This window comes from Limulus polyphemus, unplaced genomic scaffold (genome assembly GCF_000517525.1).
Source record: "Limulus polyphemus unplaced genomic scaffold, Limulus_polyphemus-2.1.2 Scaffold59, whole genome shotgun sequence".
NCBI lineage: Eukaryota > Metazoa > Arthropoda > Merostomata > Xiphosura > Limulidae > Limulus > Limulus polyphemus.
This window is the reverse complement of record NW_013665669.1, coordinates 855,393-875,963: the sequence shown is the minus strand read 5'-3', so window position 1 is coordinate 875,963 and position 20,571 is coordinate 855,393. Positions and strand designations below refer to the sequence as shown.

General features: G+C 31.5%; 1 protein-coding gene across 2 annotated transcripts in view; it reads right to left on the bottom strand.

The window, feature by feature from the left end:
* The window catches only part of LOC106464332 (neuroligin-4, X-linked-like), a 153,780-nt gene that overhangs the window by 63,658 nt on the left and 69,551 nt on the right, over positions 1-20,571 (bottom strand). For both annotated transcript variants that reach the window (XM_022392567.1, XM_013924465.2), the window contains exons 2-3: positions 11,037-11,186; positions 6,660-6,845 (exon numbers count right to left, since the gene is read on the bottom strand). In XM_022392567.1, the coding sequence (XP_022248275.1) occupies positions 6,660-6,845; positions 11,037-11,186 (336 nt within the window). The remainder of the gene's footprint in view (positions 1-6,659; positions 6,846-11,036; positions 11,187-20,571) is intronic.

Below are 20,571 nucleotides of genomic sequence, written 5' to 3'. Positions count from 1 at the left end.
CAAAATCTGCCTACAAGAAAATCTGTCACCAAAGTATACCAACTTAAATTATATTAAATATGATATATTTACCTCCACATTTAGAAACTAATTTTTCTCCCTGATGTGCACAAACAGAATGCTAATCACTTATTTGCACTAAATACATTGAGACAACAAAGTGAATGTAAATTTGACATGTAATTTTGAGCATTTCGTAGTTTTTGCGGTTACCTCATTTATTCTCTAGCTCAGGTTGCAAAGTTTCTCACTTTTTACAACTTTTTTCCTTACTTTCTCTCTAAATATTCAATTGATACTCAAACTGTACCCACAATATAATTAAATCTGGCTATAAAAAGTAACCATTTATTAGCAACAAAGCATTTTAGTAGTTGCCTACACTTATGTTATTCAATTTTGTTAGTAATTTCTGAACATACGAAATAACTTCGATAAATCTCGTCAGTTTCATATCTAATTTTTTACCACAGAAAACGAACAAAATTGAAAAGCTTTATTTCGTATATTGAAACGAAGCCTTAAATTAATTTCAATGATTGTTTTAACCAAAATTGTAATTGATTTAAAACACAACTGTATCATTGTTAATAATTTCGGTTTTGATTTGCTCTTTCACGACTTCAAACTCACATAACTTTTCCAATAGTAGCCATTTAAACCTTATGAATCTTTCAAAAATAATTCATTATGTGTGTCTGTATGTTAGCTATTTTAAGTATTTTACCCGAGAAGGGGAATAAAAAATATGATGAAATAGGGCACATTTCAGCTTTTTATATACTTATGGCTTTAGATTTAAAGGCACAAGTATTTAAGAAGTTAATTATTACAAAGCAGAGCATGTAATGAGATAATTAGGGATTTAATAAGAAAATAAAGAAGGGAAAACTTCATTTGGCATTGTCCTTTATACAGTTTTTGCTTCCTTAACGGGTACCATCAGCTAGTATATAATAAAGAGCGGTGTTTATCAATTATTACTCTCCTTTTTTCACCCAAATCAAAGTATTTAACTTTGAAAATGGGTTCAGTTTAATTAGTTTTATAAAAGAAATGATCAAAGCCATCTTAAATACTTTTTTGATATAGTAAAATCAAGCATATATTACAATATACTTACGACAATTGACTAACTATTCATCGAATATATTAGAATTATAGAAACAGTAAACTTTTCTAAATAATGATTACACAAAATGAAGTTATTAACAGCTGTATAATTCATATTATATATATATATATATATTAATTAGACTGAGGAATAAAAAGAATAGTGTTAAATTCCTGATGAGGAAAGCGAAGTTGTTTTAAGACATGTAAATATGAAACCTGTCTCAAAGTTTCTGTAAGATGATTTAGTTCTAATGAAAAACTATATCGCCTTGCATTTACAAGTGTACGCTTTTCTAAAATCTAAAAATCAAATTATTTAACAAAAAACTGGAAAATCAACATAAAGATATAAAAATATTTAAGTAAGCATATTAAAAATAAAATAGTGGTAGTGAATAATTTTATTGACTATTGATATTTACTGTGCATAAATTGGCAAATATTTTCTTAACAAATTTATAAGCCTAATATCAAAATATTCGATGAAAATAATTAAGGTTTGGATATTTCAACACCATTATAAACTTGTACAAATTAGTTTTATCTGTTTTGATTGTCTCTAAAATGAATATTGACTTTTGTGTTTTCATGATTGCGTGAAAATAACACCTGCGGTGTGACAACATTAGATTGTCATCATCACAGAAGTTTAAACAAATGAACACATATACAACGTATTTATGTGCGCTAGTAACTGCAGACAATAGCCGTTCATTTTATTATGAAAACACTATATGAATAAAGTTCTTATATTTGTAATTTATTCTATCGAAGTTATTATAAAGTAATATGACCCAGGTCTCTACTTCTTTGTTGTAAATAACAATTTTCAGATAGGAGATAAAAATCATGGAATGAGTCACAAAATCTGAAGTTAAAATGCTATGATCCTTCTTGATCTAAAAAAAAACAAATTACAATTAATAGATCTAATGAAAGTGAATAAGTGGTAAAATTAAAGGCGAAATTATACAGCAATCCGTGTCGAAGACATCATAACTTAAATCATAACGCTAGCCACGCCAACAAAAGAATACCATCTGACTAGTTAGAAGGCCGTGAGCCCCACTACCTAGGTCAGTGAACCTGTAAACGAGTACAACTACAGTTCACAAAACAAGAAAAAACGTATAATTATGATACCAGTAACCAAAGGCAAAATATGTTTCAATATAATATTTTTACCTGGATCTTGAGTGGTCATCTTCACTATTCGTCTGGGAAATGGTGAAGATTTTCAAGATTAAATATCTTTTATCTTTTTCTTCAGCAACAGCAACACTCACCAAACAACGCTACATTAACACGCCTAAACGTATGAAACTGTGTGATGAAGCTCCTTGTACATTATTACTAGAGCGCCATCTATAGGTCATCATGAGAGTAATAACCTGTGAGAAGCTGCTATATTATGAAGTGAAATCAGTTATAAAAAAATAATTTAACATTTATTTTAGCCCAAAACTGCACAGTGGGTTATCCGTGCTTAGTCTGTCTTGGATATTTTAATGTATGTCTATCTAATAAAGTAGCCTCAACTTTTACACATTAATATGGCCTTCTTTATGTTGTTGTTTTTGTTTTTTCAACAAAATCTTGAACAACATTTTGTAGAAAAATTGGTAAATAATATTATTCATAAAATATTTTATATAACTTAGAATTAGCAATCATGGTTTGTACACGTTATAGGAATACAATGTAAGCAGTTAAAATAATATTGTTTTGAAATTATTAACTTGTGAGTTACGTCAACCTTATATATATACATATTTAATATAATTCGCGCCTTTTGTAACTCATGAAAAGAACAAGGGTCTATAAGATGAGAATTTTTTTACAAGTAACAACCACAAATAAGTATTTGCTATGGAAGTTGTTTCACTATAGGGTATATTTACAAAAATAAACTTGTCTATTGTCACATCATCGTCATCTACTCCTTGCATGGCCTAGTGGTTAGGGTGTTTACTCTGAATCATTGAATCGCGGGTTTAAATACTGTCACCGAACATTTTAGCCTTTTCAATCGTGGGGGCGTTCTAATGTGTCTATCGATATCACTTTTCTTTGTAAAGAGCAGCCCAAGAGTTGAAGGTGTTGACCAGCTGCTTTCACTTTGGTCTATTACTTCAAAATTAGGGAATCTGGCTAACGTAAATAACCCTAGAATATTTTTTTCCCATGTGTATCGGATCCTATGTAAAACAACTTGCGTAATTTCACTCAGTTTCTCGTCATTTTACCTAATTTGTACCCAGTTTTAATGTGAGCGCCATCTTTAATTAACTTCAGTCTTCGGTGTGTTGGTAATCGTTATTAGAAGTTATAAGGTGATATTGTTTTTGCATAACACTAGCTACTTTGTAATAAAACTATAAATTATATTATAGTGCCAAGACCTGCCTTTTGTCACATTTGGAAGTGTTTATTTTATTTTGTGATGCAAAAGTACATCGTCCAAAGGTTACCACTGAAACAAATATACTCATCTTTGGTGCACCCTTTGTATGAACTAATGGATGTGCAACTTGCTCTGCAGATCCATTGTCGTAATTACACTTTAAAGGTTACAATGGAATTGAGACATTTTTATAATTATGGAACCAATAATATTTGCCACTTTGCTTGCAGGGTGGTTTATAAGGCTCACGCTGAAGTATTGTTAGCGAGACACCATTCAGTTATGCCGAAAGAGTACAAATATGTTGTAATTCACATGAAGTGTAGAGCAAAGAAAAGAGGTACATATCATGGTTGGTGAAAGGCAGAAGACATTTTGCTGAATATGATGGTATTTGGTATAGATGCCATCAACAGTATTATTATTTCAAATACTCTACGACTGATGATCTCCCTTCAGATGACATTGAAACTGGTAAAAGTGATCCAAACTACGCTCTTCCTCCACACTCTACTCCTGATGCATCCACGAATAAGTCAAATTGTACAATCTCTAAGAATTTAGCGCAGATAGCCCTCGTGTAGCTTTGCACGAAATTCAAAAAACAAACAAACAAACTCTAAGAATTTAAGACTGAAGATTATGTCAACGAGCAACAGTCATGCCAAATGTTTAGTGTCCCCAAAATGTACTTAGCTGTCTACTGTACCACTTTAAGCTCGAACCCAAGTGTTTTTTGTTGTTTTTCATGTATGGTATTGTCGTCCCTGCTGTAGTCAGATGCTGCAAAAGTCACCTAAACAGAAAGCAATTTTTACGTGACATGTTCTAAGTGATAGATTCAAAGATGAAAGATCATATCAGTTGTAACAGAAGAGATGTGATCGATCTTTTGGAGAGAACACTTGCAACAGCAAAAAATAATCATGTGGAAAAACCTTTTATTTTAAGAATATGGCTGAATATTAACATGAGTTGAGAAACCAACTGATCAGGTAAATTAAAAATTTCTAAGTTTATGTTCTAGTCAGTAGTCAGTTTAGACTTGCAAAATTTAGAACACTGACTATATTTATGATAATTGTGTTAGATTGTTTCAGGTTACTTCCAAATAAATAACAAAAACTAGTTTAAGTTTTTAAAATTTAACAAACCTTTGTTATTTATTTATAACTAAACTGAAACAATGTGGCATCTCAAACAAATTCAGTAAGTACCCTAACTTTCTCAAGTCTAAATTGTCTAATTGACTAGTGACTAGAACATGTATCATAAAAATTTGAAAAATTTTAAACTAATGAGAATAGTGAACAAATTTATATTTTAAGTGTTTAATTTTGAATTAACTAGAAATGAGAACACAAAACAGCAGTTGTTAACCTTTGAAGTTCACAGAAAAAATATATCATTTTCTGCATCGACGTCTGTCATTGCTACTGTTATATCAACCATATACATATTTTATATAAACCTTGCACCTTTCGTAACTCATGAAAAATCAAAGGTCTATAAGTTTGTTCGTTTGTTTTGAATTTCGTGCAAAGCTACACGAGGGCTATCTGCGCTAGCCGTCCCTAATTTAGCAGTATAAGACTAGAGGGAAGGCAGCTAGTCATCACCACCCACCGCCAACTCTTGGGCTACTCTTTTACCAACGAATAGTGGGATTGACCGTCACATTATAACGCCCCTACGGCTGAAAGGCCGAGCATGTTTGGTGTGACGGGGATTCGAACCCGCGACCAGCAGATTGCGAGTCGAGCGCCCTAATCACCTGGCCATGCCGGGCCGTTGCGCGAAATTCAAAACAAACAAACAATCTCTTGAGTAACTGATGATTATCAAAATTGTTAAATTACTGTATGTATCTCGAAGTGATGCGAATAACACCATATTCTATTATTTATGGTCAAATAATTATTTAAAATCTTTGGAATTTATTTAGGAAATCATGCTAATTCACTTGTTAACTTGGGAAGAATTGAAAATTAACCTTTTTAGTGTGTTTGACCGAGGGTAATTCTTTCGTAACAGATGTCTACAAGCGGTCAAATGAAGTGCTATAAGTCCCCTATATTTACCGCTGAGGCATCAGGGTTGGGCAACAAGTGAAGTGTTCAGTAACCTAGAAACTTCTCGATATTGTATTCACATAATTTTATAAAGCACAAGTCTTGAGATTTCGTTGAAGCTCCATCTTAAGATGAACAAACGTTATATACAAGTATTTTCTGTTTGTTAAGATATTTCAAAAGATGTAACAACTTGCAAAGTATGTGTCATACATAAGCTTACAATGAAGAAAACACAGCATAGGTCTCTCATAATGCACAAAATACTTTTTGTGAGAAATATAGTGAAAATAAAGGATAATACTGAACTTGAAAAATATATTCTTTGTAAAAATCGATATCAATACTAACAATTATATTTAGCTTAACCTCTGAGAGCAAATGACTTAGTATTGATTGGTTTAGAATGCAGGCTTATAGGTTTACTTTAGACTGTTGCTATGGTTACACAGCTACTAGGCTATTTCTGACAGATATATGAAGCTGAGATAAGATGTGGTGTTTCATCACTTGATGTGGACATCTATTGGATTATTATCCTCAGAATAAGAAAAGGAGAGACTTCACTCCTTATGATTAGGAAGATTTCTATAGAACCTTGATCACTCGTAGCTCTCTTTCATATTTATAACCTTACTGAATGATCATCGTATAGAAATTTTATGATTTATTTATATACCACTTTTTTAAGGCATATTGAAGGCGAAAACCTTCTTGCTAGAAATAATTGTATGCTTATGACGGGTGCTAAGCAAAATGGAAAGAAAGGAAACATTCTTAAATTGTTCTAAATAAAACGCTTTAGAACCCTAAGCAAAACGTTTTGGTAACTGTGCAAAATTTTATATGAAAAAAGTAAACAAATCATTTAAGTGTTAGTTGTAATAAGTTGGGCAGCAATATGCACAACAATAAATAAAACCTTAGATAGTATTTATTAACCAAAAGTGTGAACGTGAGGAGTCTCATCTTGCTTAGATTCATACATAAACACGATTCTAAATTGCAGTCTACCATAGCTTTTCCTAGAAAATAGTAAATGAAGTATATGAAAAAGAAACCAATACCTTTAGCCATGGGAGTTATCATAAGGATATTTGCACAGGCGGCTCCGTGGCCATGACCGAATATCGTTACATTATGAGAATCTCCACCAAATTCATGTATGTTCTCTTGTATCCAATGTAGAGCTGCTACTTGGTCCATGAGGCCGTAGTTTCCTCTGGCGGAGCCTTCCGTCGCCGGGAAGAAACCTAACGACAAATTAATATATGTCTGTAATCCCCACTCCATATATGTATACTGAGACAATTAAACGAGGAAGTGGATCATTCTGCGCCTAATTATCCTGTCATATATAATTAAGAGATGTTGTTGTTATTATTCACAGCGGAAAGCCATTCAATGATCTATCAGCGTTCTGCTTACAGCGGGGAGCCGAACTCGAGATTTTAGCATTGTAAGTCCGTAAACTTACCCCTGACTCATCGGGGGAACAAGAAGAGGAGAGTTACAATAAACACAGTACATTTTTAGCAGTCAATATTTAGCTTTGAATAAGTTCGTAGTTTAAACGTTGCTACTCAAAATATCACGTGATACTGCTAAAACATGCGAAGAAAAAAAGGAGGTGCAAACGAAAAAATTTCACAAAGAAAAGACAAAGGAAAACATAATTTGAACAGGGTTTTTATTGTCAGAAAGTTATGTAACGATACTTAAAGTAAATAGTTTCAAAAAATCTGTGATTTGAACACAGACACTAGAAAAGTATGTTTAAAAGCATAAGTAGAAATGAATAAGTGTTCGGAAATATATTGTGGAAAAACGTACGTGACAGATAAATTATTGAAAAGCCTTGAATATGGTATACATCTAACTATTTCAAAATGAATAAATGTGAAAAACAGCACGTTAGTTTTATACCACTGTAAATATATAGCTACATATTTTGGTAGAACATTTTAATGGTATATTTTGGAATTCACAAATTGAAAGTGTGATATTTAGAGTTTATGTATGCATCATTTCTTGTGATGATTTATTGTATGTGTCTATGTATCCATAGGATTACTACTGTGCTGTATTTATTTCTACTTCAAATGATTTTATGGAGTTTTGGTGTTAATTAATAACGTTTGTTTAAAAAAAATGTGCCATTTTTTTGTATATACTTTATGGTATAATTCACAATTTACATATCGATTATATCAAACAGTTTGTATCTCGGTATTGACATAACAACAGCTGTAACTATTACTATAAGCTATTTGATGTAAAAAAAATTACTATTATGAAATTCGTGTTATTTAATTTCACATTAATTGGATTTTATAATTTGAACTTATATAGTTAATTTTCGTAGTTAGTTGTATCCAGTAAAATATATTAGCGACATTATTCTGCATTATTTGTTAGTAAAGTGTTATTTGGTAGAGGTAGGGGGATAAGTCCTATAAAACAAATATCATATATTTCAAACCTCAGACCATTAACCCTTTATTCCTTCCATCTACAAATATTTTCCAATTCTACTCAAAAGTTAAAGGACGCGAAAAGTTTACATTTATAAAATAGTCATCAAGGATGTTATAATGTGTCTTTAAAACTCATTACCTCAGGAATGTTGAATTTCGCAGGATATAATAAGTCAAAATTACTGTTTCGAATAGATTCTTTTAGAGCAATTGGGATTTCTCAATTAGATTTTCGTAAAGTGAACGTTTTGTTAATTAATAAAGCTTCTATGTTTTCGAGGCCTGGTGTTACTCGAAACAGCAATTATTTGAGTCCAGCATAAATTACGTTGGCATAATTTCGTTTAAGTTGACATCGTTACATAGAAGATTAGAAGTGGTTAAGAATAGTACATCTCTTCATACTTGTAAATAGTTAGAATAGAAACATCATTATTTTTCATTCATACCAATTTCACTGCTTCAACTGAATTAAATATGCGATCACATTCAAATTTCATATCGAGTACAAAATTCTAAATTAAAATTTGCCTCGTAAAGAAAATACATATAAAATATTTAGTTATATTGATTATGAAGGTAATGTACCGACAAACTAGTAAGCTTTATTATAGTTGGGCCAGACATGGCTTAGTGATTAATGTGTAGGGATGCGGATTGAAAGGTTCAAAGTTCGACATATGATACAGCTGAACATGTTCCGCGCATTAAGCTATGGGCTTTTTATAATGTGACCCAATCTCTTTATTCGGTTCGAAGAGCCGAACAAAGCTCTGTTGTTGGCTATCTGTCTTCCTTTTGGTCAGTTGTTTAAAATTAGTGACTGCTAAAGTTGAACCCTAGAGGTCTTTGGTCCGACCATTTAGCCCATTTTCCGTTCAGAATGAAATTTCTATTCTATTTTGTTAAAACTATTATTTGTGAACTATGTTAAGTATGAAGTTTTATAGCCATAAATAAGTTTAAATCGTGAATTTTGGATCTGTTGAATGGCATATGAACCGAAGTGTATTGATATGTTGTTAAGTAAATACAATAAATATAAATTTGTTGTAAAAAATTATTAAGGGTGAAAGTAAATAAGCCTTGTGATGAGATTTTTCATAATATATCTGTATTCATTAACAAAAAATTACTGACAATGTTTTTAACATTACGTAATCTGATGTTTAATTTAGACCTACTTAAGTAAAATACTTCAATTACTGTAGTCATAAATCTTTATTTTTCTGTTTTATCACCGATATTGTATGTATTAGTGCCGAATCTCTCATTTTTATAACTTGATAGTATCTACTTAAGCATTCTTTTTGAAATATTTGAGATCTTTTGCGATTAGAACATACAAATAATTACTACTGATTGTTCTGGCAGTGATAATGAATCTGTAATTGTGAAGGGATTTTTCTTGTTTAGAAGTCTAAATAACTTAAATAAGTATCAAAATCACGGCCTACAAGCTCATTTGTGTTAACGCATTAATAAAAAAAACGTAGTTCGAAAGAACTTGGGTTTCAAGATTTAATCCTAAATCTATTGTGTTTTTGTAAAGTTCATTTTGTTAGTTATCACTGATGATATTAAGCAGATGAACAATGAATACGTAAAGTAGAATATTTTACACTTACGATTCAGAAATTTAATTTTATGTAGTAAAATATTTCATCAACAACTGTATTTTTCAAAGACACTGATTTTGTTACAAAAATAGTTTTGTGATGGATAGTTAATGTTATGCAAGAATTGCGCTACTTGCTCCAAATAATGTTTCTTAACTGTGCAACCTGAATGAATGAATTTCATAGATAAACAACAAGGAACACGTTTTTCCCATTCACTGCTCGTGGGTTTGTATGAAGGATTCTGACAAACAATAGCTTATTTTAAAAGCTACTTTATGAAATCAAAATGTAACAAGCTGGATAAACTTTTATATAAATACCTCTGAGATACTTATTTTGATGGGTATCAGATGTTGCATCAAGCTTAAGATGCCTTGGTATTTTTTATTTTCTGCTCAATAAAAATAAGGATTATTTAAAAGTTGACTGTTTTGAGAAACTCTTATTTGATTTTTAAGTCGATTGATAACCCTACAGTGGTACATTGTAACAATTATAAAACAATACTAAATACGCCAAAACAAAAACAAAATAAATTAATTAAAGTATAATTGTAAATAAAAATAATCTGTTTCTGATAAGTTATCTTCAGAATGTTTGATGTCTTAAGCATGAGACTGATTTTATCAGTTGTTTCTTCATCAGAATTCCAATATCAGTGATAATTATCTTCATGATGTCAGAAAAACTTGGAGGTTATAGAAATCTTGATACAAGATAATAAAAGCTCTATAACACGAGCGCTTTCGAAAGATGGACCTTTCTTCTTCAGGGGCAAACTTGGAATGGTGGTGTAACCCTTTCGAGACGGGTCATGGGTGAAAGGTCATGCGATCTCGTTTGTTGACTTGCACTCAAAACTTTATTGAACAGCTATTTCATGAATTTATGTCAATAACTTTGGTATCAAACTGTAGATTATTATTCAAATTTTAGTATTATATATCAGTGGAATTCTATGGTATTAATGTAGTAATTTATGATGTTTTAGTTATACAAATGTGTATATAGAAACCTAAAAAATAATATTTTGTTTCATATCCTTCACGTTTTGAAATTTAAATTAGTTTTTGTAAAATTTGTAATGTTCGAAAGCCACATCTAACACACAAAGTCTGAAGTTGTTGGTAACAGCAACAAAGCTGTCATACTCACGTAACACATCTAGTCTGAAGTTGTCAGCAACAACAACAATGTTTCAATACTCACCTAACCAAACTAGTCTGAAGTTGACGGTAACAAACGTTGAAAACAACAACAATGTTTCCATACTCACCTAACACATCTAGTCTGATATTTTCGGTAATAGAAAGCTATCGGTAACAGCAACAACGTTTCTACTCACCTAATACACCCAGTCTGAAGTTGATGGTAACAACAACAACGTTGCCATAACTAGCGAGGACACTTCCATCGTAAGGATTCCCGGAGTTCCAGAAGTAAGATTCACCATGAATGTAAACCATCACAGGCAGTTTCACAGGTTCCCTAGCAACTAAACATAGAAATCAAGTAATTACTGTTTGAACATTACCCTTTGATGAAGGGGAAAGAAAGAAGTAGAAACATTCAGTAACTAGAAGAAGCCTAGTAAATTAATAAAACTATATAATATAAATTCAAACAGATTATTAAAGTACATATTCAGACCACTTAGGTAAGTGATACAAGGTAATAACTGTTTTATTTTCAGTCATTCAGTAACAAGGTGCAAATGGGTAATAATATTTCAGTCATTCAATGACATAGCCCAAATGGGTAATAACATTTCAGTTATTCAATAATATGGCAAATGTGGGTGATAATATTCCAGTTATTCAATAATATGGCACAAATTGGTAATAATATTTCAGTCATTCTGTAACAAGACACAAATTGGCCATGCTATTTCAGCCATTAAATTTAGATAATATGACACTAAGAATAATATAACATTCATAAAACTATAAGTAACATTAATTCGGTTGTTCAGTAACAATCAGTAGTGAGAAATCAGTGTTTTAGTAACACGACACTCAGCAGTCAGTAGTATAAATACATAAATCATTTACTTGTCTTGGTTTATGAAGTTCGTGTTGATGTACATGAAGGTAAAATCTAATCCCATTACGTACGTGTTCCATGGCGTCAGTTTTAATGTTCTAAACTTCGAAGATCACAAAGAGAAAAACCTAAATTTTGTTTCAAAAGTAAAGAAATCGATTGTGTTTTTCCCGTTCATAAAATTGTGTTACTAAATAAACGAATCATAAAAACAATGAATATTTCCTGTCTATTTTAATGCAACGAAACAACATAGACTAAAAAGTTTTCTTCCTGAATTCTAAAAACTAAAATGTTTAACGTGAGAAACAAAATATATGATTATTTGCTCTAAAATTTATGAAATCGTTGTAAACAATTTTGTAGAAAAGCTTGCATCAATTATTTTTTTATGTAATGTCATTTTAAATATATAACAGACGAAGTTAATTACTTAGTCTTGGCCATAAATACAAAAAGAACATGGCGGATGTTGCAAGATGTTTATGATTATTATGAGATGACGTAAATACATTTAAAAATATTTTAATGAATTATAAAGATAATTAAGATGCCATATTTTAACAAATGAGCATGCTGACTAATCTACACATGATTTTCTGGTCATCGTTAGGATTTTAATTAGAACAGCACATTTTAAGATTAAAAAGTTACGACGCAGTAATTAATATTGTAGCTTTACAGCAATGACAAGATGTAAATGTAAAATTAATTCAACATTTCAATAATTATTGTGATTTTCTTACAGAATTATTTTGGAGGTATTTTTTCATATCTAGAATTATAATAATAATAATGTGTTTTGACAATTCAAAGTATGTAGTCGACCATAAAGATTTAAATTCAGTTTGTCACGAATCATTCGTTTTATTCGAAAAGACTATTTGTTTGTTTAATTTCGCGCAAAGGTACTCGAAGTTTATCTGGGTTAGCTGTCACTAAATTTGAAGTGATAAAATAGAGGGAAGGCATCTAGTCAATACCATCCACCGCCAATCCTTAGTCTACTCTTTTGCTAACGAATAGTGCGATTGACTGTCACATTATAACTCTCCCACGGCTGAACGAGCGAGCATGTTTGGTGATAGGTCATTCAAAAAGAACTATTTAATCTGAGAGTGTTGGCAAAAGAACTATCAGTTTGATCAGAGTACAAAATATAACGTGTTTTGTCTGATACCGTGGTGGGTGCAGCACAGACAGCCCTTTGTGTAGCTTTGTGCTTAACTACAAAAAAAGAAATAAAGCTATTTTAAATTAAACTTGTAATTTAGGCTGAATTGCACTGTAATGAAAGACCTCTACCATTGTTTAAGTTATCATTACTTTTGCGTCTATGCATACGATATATTAATGTATCTAAAATGTATAACTGTGTTTTCTTATTATAAATCTTAAAATTGATTTATATTCTGAAATTCATAGAGATGGTTGAACTCATTAAATTGCAGCATTAGACTAAGGTACACACTGTTGTTTACATGTAAAAAGGATACAGTCAGAAAATCTGAAGCTGGCTGTAAACATGTAAACCTTAAGTGCTTTCATAACTCTTTGATATCTACTAGTAAAATATTTGTTTTCTTATTTCATAAAACTTTTTTCACTGGAGCATTGAAACTATACTTTTTCATGATTACATGAAAGGAAGCTTACGTGTAAGAAAGCTCTCATACTGAGGCTAAGTATGTTATATCAAAACGATTTTGGAGCCCCATCTCGTCGTTACGGTCCATGTCGTCACGTCCGATCATGCTTTTTCTGTTGATCGTACATCTTGACAATTAGCCCTGCAGTGTAGTTTCCACTGCTAAAAGACTTTCATGTCCAAACCTCCACTCTTTCCTGCATGCTTTTCATAATTTATCTATTTTATGAGGATGATGATTTACTAGCACCCATTTCAATAGCTCGATCGCACTGATATCTATAGGCGCTTCGTCCGGCTGTCCGGCGAGTTGATTGGAATGTTTTCATATTCACTAGCATGAATATCCGTTTCATTCTCCAGGTAATACTTTAATGGGAGGTATTAGTGTAAGCATTATCTTTGCGAATTCATACCCTCTTTGTTTCGTTTCCAGAGGGAGATACGTCTAGACTATGTTACGTACCGTTGCCTAAGATACTTTTGGCTCTCATTTTTGTGTTTGTGGATTCTCATCTGATAGAAGATACCGCACTTTGATTACCACGACAACAGTCCAACTTGTTGCAGGTCTTATTCTGAATGGGCTTACTGTACCAAGTTGATACATATTTCCAATGTCATTAGGTACGAGGGATATTCCAGTCTTGAAAATTCTAAATCCCGATCTGAACACATCTGAGTTCACCGCAGCTTTATATCGATTGTGGGTGTCGTATGTTTTTCTGATTTGTATATTCAAAATCGTTTTACTGTAGCGCACTCAACTATCTGTATAGATAATGTTAAATTTGATTATTATGACATGGAAAGAAACTAGCCAGATCTTTGAAACTTGTCATAAAGAACAAGTTTCTTTTTTCTATTACTAAAAGTATCTAGTTCTATCATATAAATAGAATTCATTGTTTCATTCTCTTCGTGCATAAACGATTTTACCGATTTCCTTAATACTTCCTGCTCTTAAAAATAAAACAATCTATATTTGATTTAGTTTAAATATTATGAAACCAGTCTGTTGAACATTATTTATGAACGATATTTATTTAGTAAAATAACGAATAAAATGTATTAGTTGAAACATTATATAAACTTCACGTTGAGTATAAGACAGGATGCTCAAATTTTCAAAGTTTTTGTTCAAGAATATCTAAAAAAAATCAAAAGCATTTTAATAACATGGAACATTTTTCGTTTCAACAGTCTATACACTTGTCCATCAAAAACAGTGAACTTCAAACGCAGTAAAAGGAATATGGGGATAGCAGTATTTATGTATAAGATTCAAAAGAGAAAGCGTTTACAAATACTTAAAAAATACAGTAGGGAAGTCTACTGACTTAATTTAAGACTATCTATCCATTAAACCTACTAAAAAACTAAAGTAAAGTAATGTATGGACAAATATTCGTCAAAGGTTCTCATATCATTTTACTCATAGGTCTATCAGGTTCTCAGTTATACTGCATTATTATGATTTTAGTAGAGATAAGATAGTTACTCTTAAAATAATATGAAATACAATGTTATGTATTTTATGATCTTGGTAATAGAGAGAGGATCAAAGAGAACAAACTACACATATAAGGCTTCAATATCTGACCATGCAGTGGAATAGATTCAATAAGTGGGTTGAAACGACCCAGTCAGTTGCTTTTCATTTATGAGATTACCTTAACGTGTATAGAATAGGATGCACTTCAAAGTGATCAGTAGATTCAGTTGAGGTAATCAAAAGACTCCAGAAGGATATGACAAATTGAAGGGCATGAATCATAAGGATCGTTTCTCATTGGCGCGGATATATCACAAAGTTTAGTTGTTAATTAGTTACCATCCCAGACGAGCGGATTACACTCCAACTTTACAACCATCATCAAAGAAATATTTCATAACAGGACTTCTCTGAAGGCGGCAGCAGAGTAGCAGTCGAAACGTAGAAACTTAGTAAATAGTATATAGCTATTAATGAATAAGAGGAAAAAATATTAGTGGCTAATTACTAATTAGACTTAGGTGATCGTATAGGCTAACCATGGCAGTGCTTGAAATTCGATCACTACCATCTTACCGTAAATACCTACGATCACTTTGTAAACAAGAATAACAGCAAAAGAACAAGAAGAGATATTTTCAAAATCATTATAATTCTCTCTTCTATATGCATGTATAGGTTTTACATTTTGAAAGGTAAAATTCATTTCCAAAATTTGGTTTATGCATGATAACATTCAACCTTTCAACGTACTAGGTATTTTGTCTTATTTGTTTGATAATATCTGTTCTTTATAAATTCACAGACTGGAACTAAAACTCATCGACTCTCTATGATATAAGTTCAATAAAAAGATGTTTTTGGTTTTTAGATAACCGTTAAGGTTTGATTGGACTGGTTTCAGTGTTTTCTCATCTTGGATGAAATATTTGAACTGAAATAACGGATGTATCACATTACTCAGTGTTATCAATTTTATACCAAACATTAAAAATAACTTATAAGTAGATAAATATATAAATTATATTACTTTTTACAAATATCTGTTAATAGTAGTTTTACTACATATATAAAACCTTCCGTTTCTTATGTTCAGATGTAGAGCATTATTTAAGGTGTTTCGTATTTTCATGTAAATGTTTGGTATTTTAAGCGACCAGGGATTTGTTCTAGGTAGCTCAGCGGAAGGTCTGAGGGCTAATAACACTAAAAATCGGGTTTCAATACCAGTGGTTGGCATGATATATATACCATTTCTGATTAACAAAGACATGTCACTTTAACCGAAATATAACCATCGCTACATCTAATCTTTTTCAGTTTAATTCGGAAATTCATTGTAATTTCGCCCATTGGAAGGTTTTTAATAAAAAATAAGAAGCGCAGTCAATAACATCATCTCCAATTGGCGGGACAGTGAGGAAAGATTGGAAAAGGCGTAGCGGCGTCTTCTATCGATCACGAATAGTCCTGTTTACTCTTCACGTGCATGTGGAATACAAGATGCCTGGAATTAAAGGAACTGTAATAAATGTTTGCAGTAACAGATCCTTTCGCTCGAGCAAGCGTAAGAGGAATACAAAGACAACATTGTTAATATAGTAAGTGGATGAAATAACAATTATTTCTTGGCTAAACAATGAACGTCGAAACAGAAATTAATCGAAGCAAATACCTAAATATTTGCAAGCTTTGCGTGTCTATTAACTTGGGAAGACTAAGTCTCCTGTAATCACCTGAATTCAATCTCGCTATTATGAAGCAAAATCCTCGGGTTATTCTGTTAAATATATTGTTTGTTTATCCGCATAATCTTCACTTTTCTTCGCTACTTTGTTGGTAGTAAAATTAAAATCCTCGTCCCACCAAACATGCTCGCCCTTTCAGCTGTGGGGGCGTTATATTGTGACGGTGAATCCCACTATTCGTTGGTAAAAGAATAACCCAAGAGTTGGCGGTGGGTGGTGATGACTAGCTGCCTTCCCTCTAGTCTTACACTGCTAAATTAGGGACGGCTAGCGCAGATAGCCCTCGTGTAGCTTTGCGCGAAATTCAAAACAAACAAGCAAACATATGATCTATAAAAGAAAAAAATATAAAAGCAGATGACATTTTACACATTTTATTGCGGAAGAAAAAAATTCCCAACTAATCATAAAAGATACAATACAGATATTCGAATATTTCATTATGTCTATATAATTAGTGTGACTTAGAAACTTCTTTACTTCTAGAAGACCTTCTTCATATTATTTGAAAAAAAAAACAATTAAATTTGTCACAAATATTACTGCGTGTTTACTGAAATACACTATTAAATGCAAACATAGGTGTATAACTTATGACGGTAATATCAATACCAAATGGAAGTGTTATCATTAGAATTTTATTGATATATTACACGTTTTAATTGTATTTGGAACCAAAAGTGGTTTCGAAAACCGATTGGTGTTGAATTTCCCGTTCTCTTGTTGTGAAATGCCCAAGAAAACAACTTCATTTTACCTAAACTAACTGAATTCAGTTTAAAGTCTCTTTGTAGCTCTGAGTAAAATTAAATTCGATATTCTATTCCATTTCACTGTAGGTTATTAGTAGTAGTACCTAACAATAACATTATATAATTAACTGTGTCAAATTAAGTCTTAGTTCATAATTTGCAAATGCGTTATATAATACGCATAATGCAATTATTGAATATGAAGTTTAATTATGAAAGATATAAATATTAATAAATTTTTGTAATAGCAGTGCAAAACTCATTGTTTAATTATAACTCTAAATAAGTGGTAAAGTTTAAACTAATTTAAAATTGTGGTTTGCAATGTTAATTTCAGAGTATATCTATTGATAATACAAACTCACAATTAATCTGTTGGAGTATACATACATATATGTATATTAGAATCTGTTGGAGTATGTATATACAAAATCAGGCAAAGGAATATTGACATTCCTTGAAATACACCACAAAACATACATTGCTTCATTTGTCTTTCCTTTCTATACAACTATCAATGAAACTATTTTATTTTACTGTGGAGTGGGAAATACATGTGTTATACGAACACGTTTCTGAATGGAAATCTGAAATAAATGAGTGTGATAAAGTAAATATCTCAAAAGTAGTTGTTGTTTTATTTTATGTATAAAATGTTCTGTATCGTTTTTTTAACAATAACACTTGAAGGTTGAGTAAAGTTTTAGCAAGCTAATGTAAGATTCAAAAAATTCACAGTTACATAATCAAAAATATTATTATTAAATCTTAATTGATTAATAATAACTGAAAAAAGTGAGATTTAGACTATTTGTTAAGTATTTTTTTCCATGATTAAACTCCAAGTTTTCTGAAATTCCAGTTATTGGGATACTTACGTCATTTGTTTTACATCATACAGTATTAAGCTAGCGTTTCAAAATAAAGGAACATTATTATATTCAGCAGTGGACTACAGAGGGTTGAGTATGTTTTATTTAAACTGTTTTGAATATGCAAATAAGCAAAGCCATATGACATCCTCAGCCAATGTAAAGTCGCGGTGAAACGGCATATATCAGAACTAGATTTTGACATTGTTTGGCGTTATGTAGGTAACGTGATGCCATCGAAAATTGATCGATTTTAAGAAGGGTGTGTAACAACCCTTTCCAAAGCAAAATATTCATACACTCAGGTAAGAAAGATAAGTTCAGTTTGGGAGAATTTGGAATTTCCAAGACACGGACATCCTTTATAATCAATAGCACTGGAAAACAAAAGAATATGGATCAACTTCGAGAACCAGAACTATCTATAAAGAGACATATAACAAGACGTACGGCAGCCGTGGTAAGCAAAGTACAGGTGAGAATCCATGAACACAAAGGTTAGTGGCAAAAGCCGTCTACGTGTCCCAAGAAACAGTACACAACATAAACAAAACGGATCTCTGTCTGGAAATGTTACACAAGTCGCATGCAGATAAGTTTCTTCTATGACATATTCGTTCAGATGGAGAATGAAACTGGTATTTCTGTTATTATATGTAAAAACATATCGGCTAAGTTGTCAGATGCAACGCCTACAGATTTTTACACAGCACGATTATTTAAAAGGGTACAGGGAAACTGTCGTCTTTGTACATTCGATGGATTATGGAAAGCATGTAGAAAGGAGTAATGTGATTTGAATATAATAGCCTTACGCCGGAGCCTTTGGCTATGGAAACTACTCTGTAGGGTTATTGTAAAGATGCATGGTTATCAAATAGAATATGATCGGATATGTCGACATCCCATGATGAGTCTCCAAAATCGTTTTAATATAACTTAATCTTTTAATAATGAGATTGCTCATCTGAAGCACTGTTTGATTGATTTAACCAAAACTTACATTTCTATCTTATCAAATGCTTAGCTCCGCTGAACGTTAGGTTATACAATTGAACCCTTCCTTTACGCCTTATTACAGCATTAAATTGTTAGTTGATATCAAGTGATTCAACATTTGCTTGATAGTAAGTCTTAGTTATACATACACGAAAAGAGATAAAGTAACTGGGAATAACATTCTAAACATAGTGATTCAATACTCTTAATGTACTATAAGAACAAAGCCTCTATAAAACAATTACAAAAATAAAGCATATTATACGTGGTTCTCAGAGGAAAGCGAACAATGTTTTTTAAATATTGTATTATAAAAAGTATAGCGAGATTCATTTTCCATTATAAAAATTAACAATTACCCAAAGTAGAAAAAAAAAAAAATACAACTGTTATTTATTGTTCCCATCCACAAAATTCTATTTTCCTTATGTGTGAGAACAATTTTTGTAAACGGTTGTACGAATTTATATCAATGTATTGGAGCTTCTTTGAAATTTGCAGTAAAATAACACTGAGTTTGCTGCTTTCATTATTTTACTTTTTACTAGTTCTGAATGCACGCTAACGCCTTAAGAAGCTATCTGTTTCTCTCACCACAGAGGTTTGATTAGGTTGATAATTTTTCTCCACTTCTTTCTGAATATTTCTGAAGCTTATAAACGAAATGACGGGAATACAACAGCAGGAGGAGTATAGTAAACCTTATTTTTACTGCTACGAGCAGTATGGATACTGAATCCTGTAATTTCCCACATCTAAAAATACTATTTATTCACTGTGTGCAGACAGTTGTGAGATGGTTGTTGCTCTTATTGAATCAGAGTTATAAATATAATAAACCTATTTATTGCAACAATACCACTAGGGTGATAAGTAAAACTTATCATCTGAAGTTTGTACTCTAGCCTCAACAATGGTCATACCTACGTGAACAGTATAATGAAAACTAAGATGCCCAAATCTATTCTATTCATACGATAAAAAAATATTTTCTTTCTAATTCTGAAAAAAAATATCAGTAAACTCACCCAAATTTCCTCATAAACACTGTACTGTTAAAATGCGTGCTCAGTTTGTTAAATGACCTGAACTACTCCCGTATTTTAACTAACACTGATGTGCAAATTACAAAATATATAGATTTGTGACATGATCGCACCAACATAGGCATAGTGTAGTTGAAATATCCTTTAATAAAAAAAAGAAACGACTTATGTTTCGCTACACTAACGTTTGTCAGCTTAAATAAAACTTTTCTTATGTTATATTAAATAATTTAGAAAACCATATTGTTGAAACTTATAAGCTTAATTTTTGTAACTA